The sequence below is a fragment of the Melanotaenia boesemani genome, chromosome 4 (genome assembly GCF_017639745.1).
Source record: "Melanotaenia boesemani isolate fMelBoe1 chromosome 4, fMelBoe1.pri, whole genome shotgun sequence".
In the NCBI taxonomy this organism is placed as follows: domain Eukaryota; kingdom Metazoa; phylum Chordata; class Actinopteri; order Atheriniformes; family Melanotaeniidae; genus Melanotaenia; species Melanotaenia boesemani.
Genome location: NC_055685.1, coordinates 16,333,053 through 16,351,466, shown reverse-complemented (window position 1 = coordinate 16,351,466; position 18,414 = coordinate 16,333,053). Strand labels below are relative to the sequence as shown.

The following is an 18,414-nucleotide window of genomic DNA, read 5'->3' as shown; positions in this document are numbered from 1 at the left end:
CGATTAAAACACCTCACTGTTGTCAACTAATGACAAACCAGATTTGGCACCGGCTGCTGCTGTAATATACTGGAGTTTTGTGCCAGAGATCTGGCCACAATACACAATAATTATCCTGCTGTTGCTCAGGGCCACCGATCTCCTTCACTTAGTTTCCTTATGAACAAAGTACATGTCAGCAGACCTGTGTGTTGATTAGTGGGTTAGGACCATTCTGACCCTTCTGTTTACACTTGTTTCACTCTCACTGCCCTGTTGCAAATAAAAAAGCTGAGAACATCATATCACAGCATTTCCAAGTTTGAGGCAAAAGCTCACCTTGATTGCAGGTCTTGCCGGTGTAGCCAGGATGGCACTTGCACTTATTGGGTCCCACACAGTCTCCATGCTTACAGGCAGGCTGGCACACAGCTGTTCAGGGAGGATTCAGAGAGGAAGAAATAGATCAGTGCAGCGCCCCGACAGAGAACTTGTACCAGATCAGGATGACAAAGCACTTAATCCTACTGCTTTTCAACTTCCACAACCCCTTGGCTGTAAATTTTCTACAGTATTTACTCCACGTTGCAGCAATCATAAGGCAGCATTGTGCTTCATTCATACAGGAAACGTGCCCCTCCTCGTGTGACAGTTATTATTATCATTGACTAATGAGAACGGAGAAGGCTTTTTCAGCTAAGAGTTTCAAACAAGGCAGCTTTACCCTCCATGCAAAACACTCAGTCTCAGGAAAGGTTTTTCTTTTTTTTCTGCTCTTATTTAGATCAATTTATTTCATGCTGTTTGAGATAAATAAAGGTTTGACCTTATTAATGCTAAGCTCAGTTCGATTTTTCCTGTTTTTAAAATATAGTGTTGATATTTACACTGGCTTACAGCTAACAAGGATCACTGAGGCAAAAGTTCCCTCTTGGACTGAAAATGAAACAATTGGAGCACCCAAATAGTAGCTTATAATTATTTCCTCAATAAAGAGCTGCCCTGCAGATCTCACACCGTGCATGAATGATGATAATTTGCGTCTGTACAAAGATGAAGTACTAAAGACTCACTGACTCTGTTTTGTCTCAGTGAGCTGGAGGCTTGCCCTGCTTATCTGACTGCTTTCTGCAATTTGCTGCTAAGCCTGTCTGATACAGCCAAGTGGTACTAATTTTCATTAAAAGCTTTATTAATTATGTCATAATAGAAAGCCATCAGTGGATTTAATTATCACATAGTGGAAGATGTCGACAAAATAGTGTGTATGTGTGTGTGCGAGTGTGCGCGTGTGTATGTTTGAGTCACAAAGACAAAAGCAACTTTGGTGAGGTTTATCACACCAGCCAGTTTGCTGTGTATCTGGACAAAAATGGGGTTGTGCAAATCTTAATACTGTATTTCTAATGCAGCTGCAGAGTTTGCAATATCGCTGTGCTGCTGATGCCCTACATAACACGGTCAGGCAATACAATCAATTTGCAACATGCATAATGGAGGTTTGGAATCTGGTTCCTTGTGTTTATTAATGTGACTTTTAGCATTTTGGCTCAAAAACTACTAAATAAATTTTAGTTTGGTGAAAGAGGATGTTAAAATAAAAAAAGAGCAGTGGGTTTAAATTGGCTGCTGATATGCATGTAACTTTGTGTCTAGGTTATAAACAGCATATTAAAGATGGATGTGCCAACTGCAACTTTACCAGTCGGGTGTGGACAGCCTCTTGCCCGTAACCATTTAGAGTTTACAGCCAAGGTGTCCAGCAATGGATGGATGGAACTGGGTACCTGAGGAAACTATGATAGTTTCTTGGATTTCAGCCACAGACAAACACAGTTGTACCTGCCACAGTTGAGCTGCCCAAAACAATGTAAACTTTGCATAAGAATTAGGGAAACTTATGTTTGGTCATTTTTTCCCCCTTCACCAATACCAATTGGTGTTTTATTATACATCATTGGTAAGGCTGGTTAGTCACCTTTACAATTAGGTGTAACATGTAAGGATCATTGTTTTATGGATCGAGCAACACAGCTGAACATGCAAGTACCATTCCCTCAAAAAAATGGGCCAAAATCCTCCATATTCTCCTGTTGGTGTCCAATTTTGTTATGAGTTGCTTGGTAGATTTGATAATCACAGTCTCCCACAGTAATGAGGAAACAACACAACACATATTGGCCATTTTTACACATTAGTCATTTTCCACTGTCAGGGACCTCAATAGCATGTGAAAGATCCATGCCCAGCCACTAGAGCCTAGCACCTCCATCTCATGCATGCTGGTCACCAGCCTGGCTATATTTATCTGTGAGATGGCATCCCATTCTTCATTCAGGAGTGAGTGAAGATCAACTAGTGTGGTTGCATTGGTCACTTTAGCACAAACAGCACTATCCTGCAAGTGTTCAGTTCAGTTGAAGTCTGGACTCATGGCAGGTCATTTCATCCTCTCCTCTCCCAAATTCTGGAGGTACAATGTGATGATACTGTTTTTGTGGGGAAGAGGGTTGCCATCCTGGACAATGGAGTTAGGTCCCAGATTCTACATATATATATATATATATATATATATATATATATATATATATGATAAATAATAATATATATAATCCATCAATAATTTGCTTCTCACTTATTGTGTCTGACCGGTCAGCATGCTGAGAATAGGCCCAGCGTTTTAGCTGGATGACCCTGCATTTATGTGATAAAGTCACTTGTATCAGGGACCCACTCTGCCAAAACAGTTATCTTATTAAAATAAAAGACACTGTGTTTCTTTGGCACAGTGCTACTGTCAATCTTAATATAATATTAATTTCAACATAGTGCCTCCATTATGCACTTTGCATTTTTATGCAACTAAAAGGTGAGATGAAGCCAAATCATCCAAAGTTCTGAAAGTCAGGTAAGAAAATGTATACCAGCCTTTCCTTTTGGAATCTAAATTTCTTTGCTAAATTTCTTATAGGTTTTCATTAATTTACAATGGACTGTGAAACCAGTTTTTTATATATTGGTGTAAAACTTGCTCAAATCCTGCAAAAGAAGCAATATGGTAAATGTCTGCATACTGTTGGACAGCTAACTACACTGTAGCATTATTTAAACTTATTTCAAAGGAGGCACAAAGGTCTGAGATGAATCCTTTACCTGGAATAGATAACATCTCCAGACTCATTCAGCCTTATTAAACTTTATAATCAAACAGAATGAAAGTATTGTTGGTCCACTTTAAGAGGCCTGTAATATGAGCCAAGTTGTTAACACACAGAGCATTCAAAGCTTACCATTACAAATTAAAAATGACCCAATTTGTCAGAGGAAATGAAAAGAGCTTTTCTGCAAGCAGAAGTTCATCAGACCTCAGCCTGATCCACAAATAAAAGGAGAGTAACATCTGATGTTTTAGTTAGAGAGCAGGCCTGTAAAGTGCTCTTTGTTCATTTCTTGCATGGAAGAGGATTTGATTAGCAGGATCAGAGGAAAGCATCGACAGGCTTTGCCTCTGAGGGTAATTTCAAGCCTCTGGCTTGGCAGAGAGCTCAGGGAAACGGGCAGTGCTCATTAACTGGAGTGAAGGACAGGGAGGACTAAATATGGCTGGACCAACTGGAAGGCCAAATTTAGTATCTATGACTATTAAAACATGTTGTCTGATGAGGCACTCTCTCTTTATCAGCGACTCCTGCTGACAACGCACAGCTGGAAATCATGGAGACTTAGTTCAGTTATCGATTGTGATTCCCTGATAGTAAACAGGAAAGCAGAATTAATTAAACCGATTCTGTTATTTTATTATTCATTATTTTCCCACTGTCATGAGGCATAATTACACCAGCATGTTAAAATAATGTGAATTATTGTTTAGTGAAATAAGTTAAAGCTGCTCGCAAAGATTATTTGCAAGCAGGTATTTGCATTATTTTATTTTATTTGACAGTTAATTAACTGTTACACATTTAAAATTATCTGAAGCTGAGAAAAGGTAATATTTCAACATATGGATGCACTGAAACCAGAGAAAATGTAAGTCCACTTATAATTTATGCTCAAAAATAGCAAAGTTTAACTTATCAATCAACTTATAAACTCATGACAAAAGCGTTTGACGTCACCTCATAAATACTGCATGAATACATTAATTAAAAAACATTATGGATTTCAGCTTTAAGGGTCTGATTAATATTCCAACGGGCTGACCAGAGGGGTAGTTGAATATTAATGTCACTAAAGAAACTCAGCATAATTCATGTTAGACATAGCTTCAAGAAAATTTGGTCTGCAGAGTGCAAGTTATTTGCATAGATCTGAGGCCAAAGGGGAAACGCTAGCTGGTGCCAAAGGGTGTGAGGTGTTACTTGGTGTTGTGAGAGGGGTGCTGGGCCCTATAAATAAGTGAGTGAGCCCAGGATTCAGAGGATGTGCCCCCAGCAGAACACATCTAGTAAGATTAATTCAAGAAACATGTGGAGCTAACCTTGGGGCTGGCACCTTCTCCCAACTACTCTGTGAGTTAAGGCGAAGAGAGCTGCAAAACAAGTAGCCACACAAACAAAGATTGGGAGTATTGTTTAGTCCTTGGGAGAAAACAAACAAACAAACATGATGTTGGAATGCACAGCATGGTCAATTTGACAAGCAAGCATTACTGGGTGAAAACGAACATGCACACACAGTCTGGAGTCACACGTGTTCCTTGTTGTTTCTGGGTAAATTAGGAAAGCACTAATTATGATGAGGGCTTAAGCTGTGAGGACTGAAACAACCACCTTTCTTTACCTGGATGGAAAACGCTTTCCTCGCATGATGTGAAAAAGTCATACCAAAGAAAAGAAATGCAACACACAAAAGAAAAATGTTCACCTTATTTAAATTCTGAGGTTATATCAGGACATAATAAATAATAATAAACATAATCTGGTCCTTACCAGGTTTTTAAATTAGATTAAAGTCAGTCTTTTGTCCTGTAATACTGAACATGCTTTAACTAGCAAATCATTTGGCTTTGGCTTCAAACAGATAAAAAAGGTACACTTTCGAGGAGAGACTTTTCATCTCAGTGATAATGAAAGCAAGCAGAGCAGACAAGGAAATCACACAGACGATCATGATAAAGTGAATTGCCTAAACTGAGGTTTCACTTTCCTCCTTTCATCACTCACTTGTTGGCTCACATTACCAATTCAAAAGTCTTGCCTTAATCCTGTCCACAGCATCCAAAGAAACAAAGACTGCACTCAATCAAACTAAATCCTGGTCTCAGTGGGTTTGTAAAATCCACCAGGACCTCTGGGAAAATTATAATGTGCGATCTATTTAATATGGAGATGATATTCAACCCAGTTTTTTTTTTTTTTCATAATGCAGACAGAGAAAATCCATACACCTTTTTTTTTCTTTAACCGTTCTTAAGTCTCGTGGGAAAATCCAAGTTAATAATAAATCAAAAACCTTGAGTCTTTCAAGACATGTTCTTGTATCAAATTCCACATCCTCATGAGAAAAATGCACGTTAGTTCAACTTTTACTTGAATGATGATTTGAGAGTATTTTAGTCTCATTTTTGACTGCAGTGTCACAAAGACTGAAATCCACTTCTTCTAAAAATATGAATTCCTGTCTACAGAGAAAAAATATATCAGCTTATTATTTAAAAAGGGGAAAGAAAAACAAGTTTATTATCAATTTGATGTTATTCATGTCAGCACAATGTAAACACAACACTTTGCTATTTTACAAACTGTGCTTGTTCAAAATATCAGTATTTATCATGGGGGAAGGAACTAGAAAGATAGTATTATTTTTTGTTATGAGAAGTGTATTATCCCAGGCATTTGGGGGATGAATAAGATAAATGACAAATGGATAAATGTCAAATTATCTCCTCAGTGATTGTTTGACTTTTCATTAATTTCCTTCAAATCTGTTTTAACAAGCTCCCCAACTTTGTAGAATCTTGAAATGACCGGATTACACCTTTAAAAATACATTCTTCCATAGTATGTGCATGGCAGCAGCAATAATCTTGGAAAAGTTTGTGGTTTGGCAAATAATATTTCAAATATTTAGTATTCTACCTTTTCGGAAGCAAATGATAGCAAATGGCAATGATGTGATGTTATTGAAATACATATAATGAGGCAGACTAACTACTGGTTTATGTGGCTGAGCAGAACACAGTTTGATAAGATGATTATAAAGACAATGAATTAAAATAAATATATATGGAATGTTTTCACACTGAAATCTGCTAAATATGAAACAATAAACCAACCTTTGGAAAAGCTGAGAAAATACATAATTAGGAGACAAGATCTTGATCTGCTTTTCCTGCAATTAAAATGACAAAAATAAAGTGTGTTTCTCGTGATGCTGTCCATTAGTGAGCCTTTTCTGTTGTTTTTCATTTGCATATTTCACTAAGAAAAGTCTCAGAGTTCTTCCAGGTTGCTTTAGTACGTCCAAACCACATCCCAACTTTCTGAGCTCAAAAGCCAACATACAGAATTACATGTAAAGTTATTTATCTTGCTCCTAATGCCATTTGCAGCCAGAAAACATACATTTCTCTACAGTTTTGCACTTTAAGATCTACACCATGAAGTAGAAAATTGTTCCTCGCTAACATAAAATCAAGATTCTTTAAGTTCATGAAATTGATCTCTTATGAATATTTAAGTTTTTATCACACATTTCAGGACATCTGCAGTATTACTGATTTAATTAATGCCTCAATTCATTGAATTGTAAATAATCAAAGCTCCTGCTGTGAATGGATGAGGAGAGCCATTAGGTTGCATAAAAGACAAATTATCTCCTTCTTGAAGTTGGATAATACTAATGTATTTTTCTACAGTGACAATAAACATCCCATCTAAGAGTGGAGTGTTCTACCTTTCTTGTACCTCGCTGCTCTGTTTCAAAGATATGGAAGTGAAATGAGGATTCAAAGATGATTTGGATCTGAGATGGAAGTACTAACTGTGCTCATTAAGTACTGTGCTCATGAAGACAAATAGATGTTTCTGTGTGAAAGAGAACTATCACAATGCTTTAGATGCACCAGTGGACTTGTGATCCTTCTCTTTTTTGGTCATTGTGAAATAGCAAAGGTGAGCAAGAAGCTTGATCTGAGTGAATCAGACTCATTTTTCTCTGTAAAATACACATCAAAATACAAATGTTAAAATGCTTACTGTGACAGTAAAATGTGCATGAAAGCAAAGAGGAGCTTCAAGTAGGGCTTTGTCTGCTGTATTGCCTGTCAGAACATTATGAATGGAATTTCGTTTTATGATAAATCTTGAAGCTTGAAGCTCTCTCACTCCATCTGCCTGATATTTTTTCACATGTCTCCATTTCCAGACGTCTCTCTGGCACTACAACAACAATCATCTCTCAACTTCTAACCTTGAAAACATTTCCATTACAGCACAGGTTCTTTACTTTCAGTCCTTTCTCTCCATCTTTCAATTTAAGTTAAGAAAAAAATTGCATTGATCCATTAAGTTTCTCATTCTTTGAGAAAAGTCACAGAGAAAGATCGCTGTGGTCTGTGGGAGAGCACCACAATCCCATAGCTCTAATCTAATCTCTTTCATCTGCACTAAAATTTACCAAGACTTGAAATCTGTGATGACTGCATCCTCTCACACTCGTGCAGACAAAGGCACACACACGCCCATGATTGCACTCGCTTTCTTCCCAGTACCTTCCATCTCGCATCTCTAAGGTTTAAATCAGCACCTTACTGACTTGATGGAATGCTGATTGTGAGTGAATGGATTTGAGTTGTGCCTGGTGAGGAGCATTTAGAAGCATTTAGGCAAGCACTCACTAAGTCATTTAACTCACAAGTAAGAAAAAGTGATGAAAGTAGAAATTTTGTGCCTAAGCTCAAAATTGGCTAATTTTTTCTGCTCAACGTGGAACATGTGGGACTCCAGAGCAACACAGAAAACATGCTCACACACTGCTGTTTGCCTGGTCAAGTAACTGATTCAAACACGTGCTTGATAAATTATTTAAAAAATGTCACCTTTGATGTGTCGTTGCCTTTAATGTCAAGAGGCAGAATGATGATTGTTCTGTATTATGAAGCTAGAAAGAAACATGTCATGCTGCCACGATTTTCATTAATGTTTGAGTTCTGAAAGTGAGACATGAACCATTTTTTTTTTTGCACCCTAATATTAGCTGCTGTGATAATAAAGTAAATTTTGTTTTGTGTCATCAGCCAAAACACATAATTGTTCTACCATGAATTTTCTGAACATGAAAAGCTGTGAAGGCAGAGAGCCCAGTGCAGATGCACTGAGACATATTGGGCAGTGAGATGGCTGAAACCTGCCAGGATTACTGCTGAGTCCAGGCCCAAATGGAGCAATTGTGTTTCTGGTTTGATGTTTCCAGCACAGAATCTATAGTCTATGCAATATTTTTTAAAAAAGGTTTTTGAAAATGGTTAAGTATTGTGTTAAAAATAAATGAATGATCAAAAAGCATGTAATCAATTCCCCTGAAACTACAAGATGAGCTCTGTCTGTCCCTCAAAACCATTAGCATAACTTGTTTTTCTTGTTCCAAGCGTTTGTATAAGAATCAAATTATCATATTTTATTTCTACTGGACAAAAAAGGCAACAAGTGGATAAAATTCAGAGATGTTTTGAAGAGGCTTCGGATTAATCAGCCTGAGCTAAAAGAGAGGGAAAAAAAATAAAAAATCCAGAGGCAATGTTATTTGTAATCTAAAAAAAAACAAAAAAAAAAAACAGAAATTTGCAATAAACTCCAAAATCAATGATCGATGTGTCATTCTGCCACATTCAGCCAGAGTGACAAATAGTTTACCCAGCTACTTGCCACTATTTTGAATGACCAGCACAGACCTTTGGACCTAAACAAGCAGTGAGTGACATATTTTCCACAAAAAATACAAATATAATAAGTTAAATGTAAAAAAAATAAATAAATAAATAAATAAAGACAGCTATAGCATGGCAGAATAACATGTCAACACCTAAAAACATACATGAAAATTTGGTCAATCTAAGCAATGAAAAACACAAATGAAAATGTGAATGGATTCATTATAAATTCAATTGTCTACTAACAGATTACATGGCCAGAATCCTCATGCAGAGTTTAAAAAAAAATTTTTTAGGCCTTTTCCATGGCAGGAACTTAACAACGAGAACTTGTACGTGTTCTGCTCCATTTTTCCCCCCACTGACTTTACAAACCAGGACGTTACCAGATATGTCGCTGAAAATGAGATGCCACTTTTAATCATGCTATTAGGTGGGCAAGCACTTTTATTTAACAGAAGGCAAATCAGGGAGTGAGGCTTTTCTTCCATTTTATATGAATATACCCATATAAAGATCCATTTGAGAGCAAACCGGAGTAAAATTTTAAGAAAGTAGGATGCTAAAATACTAAATTTTTCTTCTGTTTGTGGAGGTCCTTAAAACTAACATGATGTGTCATGTTCAAATTTCTTTCAGACCTAGAATTTGGAGTTGCTATCACATTAGATTGATACTACAGTGTATTCTGTCTGCGTGTGTGTATTCCTTCATTTATTACAAAAGTATTTTATTAGAGGGCCAATGTGAATTTTAAAAGGGAAGTATTTATAATCAAATAATAAGGTGCACTTTAACCAGAAGCAGCACACAGTATTTCACCAATGTGACTGTAGGCTATTTTACACTAACTGCTGCTTTTCACTAATATCCAGCACTTGTTAAACATTTTATGGTGTCATTCTAACGCTACAGTGAGGACAGCTTAACTGGCATAAACATCAAATAACAGCACATGTAACATCAAACCCTGACAATGTTCTGCCATAGTTACCCAGCCAGCACTGACATGCCCATCAGTGCTGATAATGTATTCCCCTCCTCTGGCAGGAAATTGGATCCCTTATGCTACAAAGCCAAGATAGTGCCATGTAGCCACATTTGTCTGTGGGAATGGGTTTATTAACTCAAAACACCAAGGATGTATATAATTTAAGACAGAGGATTAATTTCACTATAGGCTGAAAAAGCAATACTTGTTTTCTGTCATTGCTACATGATAATATTGTTAGCACACCCATAACTGAGCAGCTTATTGCTCAGAATGGTACTTAGTTATGTGGCAGTTATGATGCAAAAGACATACTGGTTCGTATTCCAGGATCTGGAGGCATCGTGGGACACACGCGAGTCAGACAGTCATCTTTCATTCATAAAGACTGGACTTTTTGTATTATCAGAGTTGGATCAATTTGGCCAGTAAAATGTGGAAATCTCAGAAAAGCTGCATGTATAAATGATTTATACTTATTCATATATGCAGGGAGTTAACATGACTTGACAAATTAAAAGATGTTAATGTTCTAATCCAACTCAGCAGAGTGGAGGCATGCTATTGTGCTACAGGCCAAAAAATGTGGAACTCTAATGAAGTTTACCAAAAACTCTATTGACCTGTTGGCTTTAAAGCTTTAATGGGAATGATATCAAATCGTTTATAATATATTTAGTTAAGCTGCCTTTAGAGTATATAAATGTACCAAACAACATCTTTTTAGATGACTAATTACATGTTAAACATCCTGTCAATTAAATGTGCAGCGCTTTAGATTTTTACCTCTTTGAAAAGGGCGAGGCTAACTCTTTTAGCTTGTTGACTTTCTGATGTGCACCAACAAGCTGGTGGCTGCAGCCTCAAGCTAGATAGTAAATAAACATTGTAGCATACCTTTTTTTTTTTTTTTTTACTTGCGAGTCGGTAAATTCCCACAGTGGAAAAGGCATTTTTATGAAGTCCACTAACCCCTTTTCTTTTACAAAGATCCCCAGCAAAACAGAAAGCATAATGAAGGAATCAAGCCATGCAAAGAATCTGACATTTGTGAAGCAACAAGTCAGATTTGAAGCCATAAAGTTTATTCACATCACCCCAGGTTACATTATTGGAATGCAGAGGATCTTTGCTGAAATTTAAAGCTGCATTATGTCACAGGCAAGTGAGCTGCAATGACAGGACTCATCCTCTGACTCCTCTACGTAGCTGTTGAACATCCTAATGAGTCAAAGTATAAAGAACTGACAACACCACTGTTTCTGTTTTCATTCCTCTGGCAGGGCTAGCTTAGCTGCTTTTTGCTCCGTTTTAATATCTAACCAGGTCCTATTTACCTTTGAATGTTTACACCTGCAGATATCATTCCCTCACTATGGTCACCTACAGAGTGAAGAAAAAAGTCAGCTGGTGTACTGGTCCAATCAGCCATTACCATTAATCTTTTCTTAAAGACTGTTCCAAGTGTGGTGCTCCATTAGTTCTGTGTTTCTCTTTGACAATATCCATGTAGGACATATATGTGCTTCCCTTGCAGCTTAACTCCAGTTTAATAGCATCTTTGACCCCAGCTTGAAACCTTGCAACCATGTTAGTCCCATTTGCCCCCAGCAGCAGCAGCAGCAAGCGTGGTGGCACTCACGCTGGCAGTGACCCCAGGAATGTCGCGTCCATCCCCAGCAGCAGTCCACCCTGGCCCCGTAACGACACAGGCCATTGGATGATGCCATCTGTCGAGGCCACCTGTGAGTGGATGACATAATTAGTTCTCGACCAATTAAAATGTCTTGATGAAAAGCAGGGGTCCTTTTAATGAGTTGTTTAGATGGGAGCTTCACAGATCCCACATGATTTATGCAATTTTCTTGCTGCTAAAGAAAGCTGCCAATTTTAGTTTGTAGAGGGCTTTTATTTATGAGAATAATGAGAAATTATATTCTTATCTGTAGAAGAATGTAACCAAAAACATTTACTCAAGTTCTGAGCTTGAGAATGAATTTAACCAACATGTACTTTTCCTTGAAAACTTTCCTCATTTGCCACTTTTTCCCAACCCCATGTCAAAGATTATATTTCATCTGGGACTTTACTGTACATTACTGACAAATATAGAAACTGGTTACTTTACATAAAAAATGTTCTTGTACAAAACTCACCTGTATCAATTATGAAATATGGCATCTTTTTTTTAAAATCTAAGTAAAATTAACAGACCCTAAAAGAATTGTCATTTGTATAACTTGTGACCAAATTATGCTTTGTTTTAAAACGTTTTACCAACAAAAAAAAAAGTGTGAACTATCTGTACCTGAGAAGAAAACATGCAAAGTAATCAATAATAATAATAATAATAATAATAATAATAATAATGTGGATGTAGTTAGGTTACAAAAAAATAAAAAAATAAAAATGACAAAAATACCTTTAAATTACTGCATGAATAAAAGCAATGCTATTATAAATATATAAGAAAATATTTTCAGAATACTTTTTTTGTTTTCAATACTTTTTCATGATCAAACCTACAGTCTTCCACAAAAAAAAAAAAAAAAAAACACATTTAAAATACAGGATATTTCTAAACACATGATTCTTATTATGATAGTCATAAAAACTGGCTAATTTCCAAAGATTACCACAAAAAGGATTATAAACTAACAATTAACAAGTAAACAATAATGTAATTTCTGCATAATTTCTAAAAGGTCTATGTACTGTCTCTCTTTTTTCCTTTCTCTTTCTTTGCCTCAATAATTATATCTGTAAATAAACTAATCTCTTTCTAATTTCTATAAGTGCATTAGTTTCAAGTGCCCCGTAGGTTTTAGATGTTTTTCTGCTGCAGTTCACTTGTTTCAAATGAAATTTCTCCAATAGCTTGCTGACTAGTTCTCCGCAAGCCTTTTAATTAATGATTTGCATCATGTCTGTTGCAGCACGGAAACATCTAAAGCCTACAGAACAGTAGCCCTTGAGGACAAGAGGTGGTGATCCCTGCTTTCAATGTTATGTATTTTCATTTAGATGCCATTTCAAAAGAAATATTATTTGCTATTCTATAAAATGATGAACAACAGCAGTCACATTGGAAAACCTTATAGAGGAATCAGTTTTCTATTTTGTCAATTGACTTTCAAAAGTGTCCGTGATTAATTTAGGTACATCTTAAATTATTTCCCGTCACAGTAATAGATCAAGTTGTATTAAAATATTTTGAAGGGGTAAAAATCAGGGATGACAGGCTGACTTTCCACTGCTTCACTGTGGCAGGTTATCTTTGCACCATAGAAATAAATCTGATAGTCCATCTAATCATGTTACTTTGCATGATGTCAAACTGGAGATCTGTTCTGAAAGCTTGCCAGACTCAATTTGACTTTGGTCTTCAGTCGTACCACTGACATCTGCATCTGAGAACAGCACAACACTGCTAGGATTAGGACTGCAAACTATATGCTTCTGGGTGCCCTTGAAAATGCAATATCTTCCACTACTGACCATTTCATGACAGTGAAAGATATCATCTTTGCTATGGAGAGGGGGGCAGGTATTAGACTTATACAGCTTTGGGTTATTTCCTAAGCACATCCATTTCTCAGAGATATTATAGCTGGATGTTTTTGTTACACTGTGTTCCATCCTTTCGCAGAGCAAGAAATAGCTTCTTGGCACATACAACATGTGGATTACCTTTTTATCTGTACCAAGGCCGACACATATTTATGGAGAGAATGGAGTGAAGGAATGAGTCCATTTAAGGATATTGATGAAAATCCAAGCTGCATACTTTGGGAGCCTGGCTCTGAGATGTTCAACAGTGAGCAGACGAGACCTGGCTTGGTGAACGAGACCATTACATTATCATTTAATGAGTTGCGGAGAACATGGGAGTTCTGAATCCATCATTGATCAAATCTAATACATAAAATAAGAAAAAAAATATTCAGATTATTCTGGAGAGTTGGAAACTGTAATCTTGTAAAAACATGGGGAAAATTCTCTTGATTCACTTGCTTTACACACACACAAAAAAAAAATCTCTCTTTTGTGCCATTGTCAGAAGTGAGCTTTTTTTTCTCAGTATTCAAGGCACATTCTTTCCTCTGTTTGTGTCTCCGTGCCAAGATGAGGAAATGCTAATGCATGCCCCCACTGCCAATCACCTCATTGGAAGAGAGAAAAAAAGAAAAAAATAGATGGATGCTAAGTGAGAGTGGCAGATCCAGGGAAAATGTTTGCCTGTTGCCTGGCAAGCAGGAAGGCAGTCAGTCAAACACACTGAGAAGAGGAGAAAGAAGGGAACTAAATTTTTAAAAAGGGAAGCAATGAAAAGGAAAAATGAAATGGTATGCAAATGAAGTGAGAGAAAACACCAAAAAAAAAGTAGGGAAAAAAAGAAGAGACCTGGACAGGAGCCAGGTTAAGATTGCACAGATACAGATACACACATACAAAGCAACCTGTTGTCCCTCCATGCTATAAAGTTGTTACCAAACAAAAATAAAAAGTAAACCTTTCTGACTGTGCTAAAATGTACCTTTTTTGGATGACACACTTCAGAGGTATTTGGAAGCAGCACCTGGAGGCTGATTCCAACCTGATGCTTGAAAGCTCTTATTTACTTATTCATATGGCAAGTTAATTACCACCAAGAATATATTACGATATCAAATGGGAAAAGTTTATGACACTTGAGCACACCTGTTCCCGTATAACCTATTCATCTCATATTTGCTTGCAAATTACAAAGTAATTATCTCATTTAAAGACTCCCAGCAGAAATCTTCCGTACCACCGCACACACAGACAGGATAACAGTTTTCACTACGATTTCTGCCAGTGGTTTTATGTAAAAACACATTCCCATGTGAAAACATTTAGTCTTCTTTACTTATCCACCGTGTTGTTCAGGATTTGATTAAAACCAACAGCTCTTTTAGATCCTGTAAATGACTATTTATGCAAAACAAAAGCCCAAGAAATCTTGTGGCACACAACTGCAAATCATTGGCCAGTGCCATCTAGATTCAGTGTTCCTCTGCAAATAAGTGCATTTTCTAATTTTCTATCTTTATTAATTTAATAGGTTCAAGTCAGATTGTGTGTTATTGGTCCCACAAAACAATCAGCTTGAAAATATTACCATAGGCTCTGCAGAAACATATTCACCTATTTCATTGCATATCCACAAAGATTAATTGATACCATGACATCAAACTGATTACCAATGAAAAGAACCATTAGTCACAGAGCTTTGCATTGCATCTGGATTTCTAAAGGATGTAGAGGTCAGCTGGATGTGAAATAAAAAAAAAAAAAACAAACAGGAGCAGAGATAAAAACAGACTATGAACAAAAGAGCAAAGTTTAGACTGCAACGTGGATGGTGGGTGAGTGAGGTGACAGGAAGGTCAGCTTGGTGCAGTAGGAAAGATGATGACATACAAATATCTTGTGTTGCAACAGGTCTTTGATTATTGAATCAAATACTTTGCTAAAAAGCTTTGTACAACACACTCATATATAATTACACATGAATATGGATCATATTCCCTGTTTTCCTTGCTTCTGATTGGCCTTTCTGATTATATCAGCCTTAGGCAGAAATGCATCTCAACCCAGCCTGACCTTTAAACTCAGGGTTTAACAGAGTTCACCAGCACACTGCTTCATTGTATTCACTACAAGAATGCCACATGCACATTTTTGAAGACGTTTATGAGTTATCAGAATCAACAAAGGGAACTGTGTTGACACTGCACAGTGAAGTAGACCATCTTGTCCTCAGTGATACTGTACTGAATGAAGGGCTGGCATATCAAATGGATGTGCGCATAATACCTGTATTTATTACCCTGAAGCCCTGAATAAGGATCCTAAATTGCACTAAAGACTTAAGAGAACTCAAGCAGATAATTATTACTCTTCATGCATGCCATGTGACACTTTTCCTCAAGTACAGACTAAAAGACAATGTTCTTCCTTAACAGTCTAAGAGGCTGATATCCACAATACAGATTCCATCATCCCTCCACTGTGTCACAAAACTAGTTAATCTCCCTTTCCTGACAGTGAAGAGTCGCCAGTCCATTGCACACAGAGGAAAGTAGAGAAAACCTTGATAATCAGAACCATGATGATAGATGGTCCATACTCAGTGATGATAACCTTATCTTTCATCCATGATCTGTTCTGAAAAAGAAAGAACACCTAAATGTTTTTGTTGTTGTTTTTTCTTGTGCACAGCAACGCATGTTAACTGCTGCATCTTGCTTGAACCTGCCGAGCTCAGCAGAAGACTTGCAGAGTCATAATGTGTCATGCAGCTTTAACTAACCACCTCAGCTGCATGCGCTGCCAGTTCTGCGCAGGGACTGCCAAAACCATTACATTAACACAAAGCACCATGTGGCCATACTGACAAATATGGGACAAAGATTTATATTAAAGTGAGAAAAGAGAAAGCCTTTGGGATTTTCTATACAGATGGGAAGATATTTGCTGAGTATACACCTGTATAGTATAACGCAATAACAAAATGTTTTGTTGCCAAATCTTTATCAAGGAAGGTGGCTGTTGTCTTAATTCTATGGCTACTTCCTGAATATATACTTAAATGATGGTGAGGCAAATACCTTTTGATGTAAAGTATATATCTCTGAAGAAAAATCTGAACTTTATCAAAGCAAAGCCACACAAGAGAAAGGATAATATGTAAATGAGAGCAGCTTTATGGGGAATTTAGCTGTATTAATATAGCAAACACATGAGCACAAGTTGACAAGCAAACAGAATTTGAGGGATGTCCACAGAGACAAAATGACAACAATTTTAAGGGTCGCTTTTATATATATATATATATAATATCAGAACATTTCTGAATTAATTTGACTTTAACACAAAAGATCCCACAAAAGTAGGAAGATGCTTTGTGTTAGAAAGTTGCAAAAATAATGCCGTTTGTATTAACATGAGCTTTGATCACATCATTTTACATAAAAAAGTAATATGCAGCCTATGCGGCAGCTTTCACAGCATTCCCTGATAATACTTATTTATTTTGTAACTGGTAATGCAATGGGAGTTTGTGTCAACTCCAGTATTTGTGCTGTCAACCGTGCATGGTCATTTAACATTCACTTATTTCTTTTGCCTTGTTTTCACCAGTATCTATGGTATCAACACTGTTCAAGAAAGGGGCCAGCTGCAGTTTATCTGCATTTAAAGCTAAAGACTGTGTAACAGCCCATTTGAACGGGGCTTAAACCAATACATTTTCCCCATGGTATCATTAGCATGGTATCATTCTTGTTAGAGTACTGATGAATTCCACGACTGAGCAGATTTTAGGCTTCATAGTCAGGCTTCATGTTTCAATCTAAAGCTTTAACCAAACATGGTCACTTCTGCAGCCAAACTCATGCAGACAAATATGATCATGTTTACCACAAAAGAATAACCTCCAAACTTTTACTGGTATCGCACATTTTGTCTCTCCATCTTGAGCTTGTAGTCTGACCATGACAGAATATCAAGTGTGCCATTTGTGACAGCCTCTTATGGACTCGTGTTTTTGTGACAGGTTTGCTGAAGCTTGTCTCCAACATGTAAATAGTGATGAATGGAAGACTAATACTTTACAAGTCTGTGTTTAGCCAGTCTAGTTGCAATAGCATGTCTTCTGAAAACTCAAAACCTTTTGCATGCAATCACCTGGAAATGTTTCATTTACACCGAATCAGCTTGAATTTGAATGAGCTCATCATTACAGAGGAGATCCTTAGGGCTAAATATGGAGCAATCTAACAACAGTTCCCTTGATAAGAGTGTCAACATCTGTAACACAAGCTTTGATTGTCCTCTGAAACATATTCATATTAAATTGGTGTGTAAACATACACTCCGATACACACAAGCATGAATAGCATCTTCATACCCCATCAGTTTGTCAGCCTTAATGTATAAAGAACATAGCCCTGCAGTATACCACTTTTATCAAAAAACACCCCTCATCTGTTTGCAAGGGTTGTAAAAGCACTTTTTTTGGTGCATGTGTTAATGTGACTGGCAATGTCCCTCTGTGTCTAACAGCAGCATTTTTACGCATTTCATCCTCACACACACTTTTGATATTCTTGTGTATGTGTTATGATTACTTATATTGAGATACTTCTCATACCATCCATTAAGATTCATCAATGAATGGTGTATTGGACCAAATACTGAGTTATTGTAACTAGCAATAAAAACAGCTAAAGGTTAGAAGAACTATGGCAGGTAAGCATATTTAGTTCTGCTCTGGAAGAAGAAAATTATTTCAACAATGATGGCCATGAAGGATCCTTCAGGGCCAGATGGATAAGCCTGTTAGGAATGCTCTCTAGAAGGCAATGAGTGAACTGGGTTAGGTGACTTTTTTTTTTTTTTTTTTTTTTTTTTGTGCTTCATCTCAGAGGATATTTTCTCAGTAAATTAATATTGAAGCGGAGACTCGAGCCTGAGCAAGTGTATACTAATAAAATTGGAAAATTATGGCTATGGTGACAAGGTACTCCATCAGCAGGAATGTTAA

The 18,414-nt window shown here is 36.9% G+C and overlaps 1 protein-coding gene across 4 annotated transcripts in view; it reads right to left on the bottom strand.

The window, feature by feature from the left end:
• npnta (nephronectin a) overlaps positions 1-18,414 on the bottom strand; it is a 49,640-nt gene that overhangs the window by 29,329 nt on the left and 1,897 nt on the right. For 2 of the 4 annotated variants that reach the window (XM_041983913.1, XM_041983915.1), the window contains exons 2-4: positions 11,485-11,585; positions 4,460-4,510; positions 319-411 (exon numbers count right to left, since the gene is read on the bottom strand). In XM_041983913.1, coding sequence (XP_041839847.1) covers positions 319-411; positions 4,460-4,510; positions 11,485-11,585 — 245 coding nt within the window. The remainder of the gene's footprint in view (positions 1-318; positions 412-4,459; positions 4,511-11,484; positions 11,586-18,414) is intronic. The other 2 variants (XM_041983914.1, XM_041983916.1) reach the window with 1 other exon arrangement.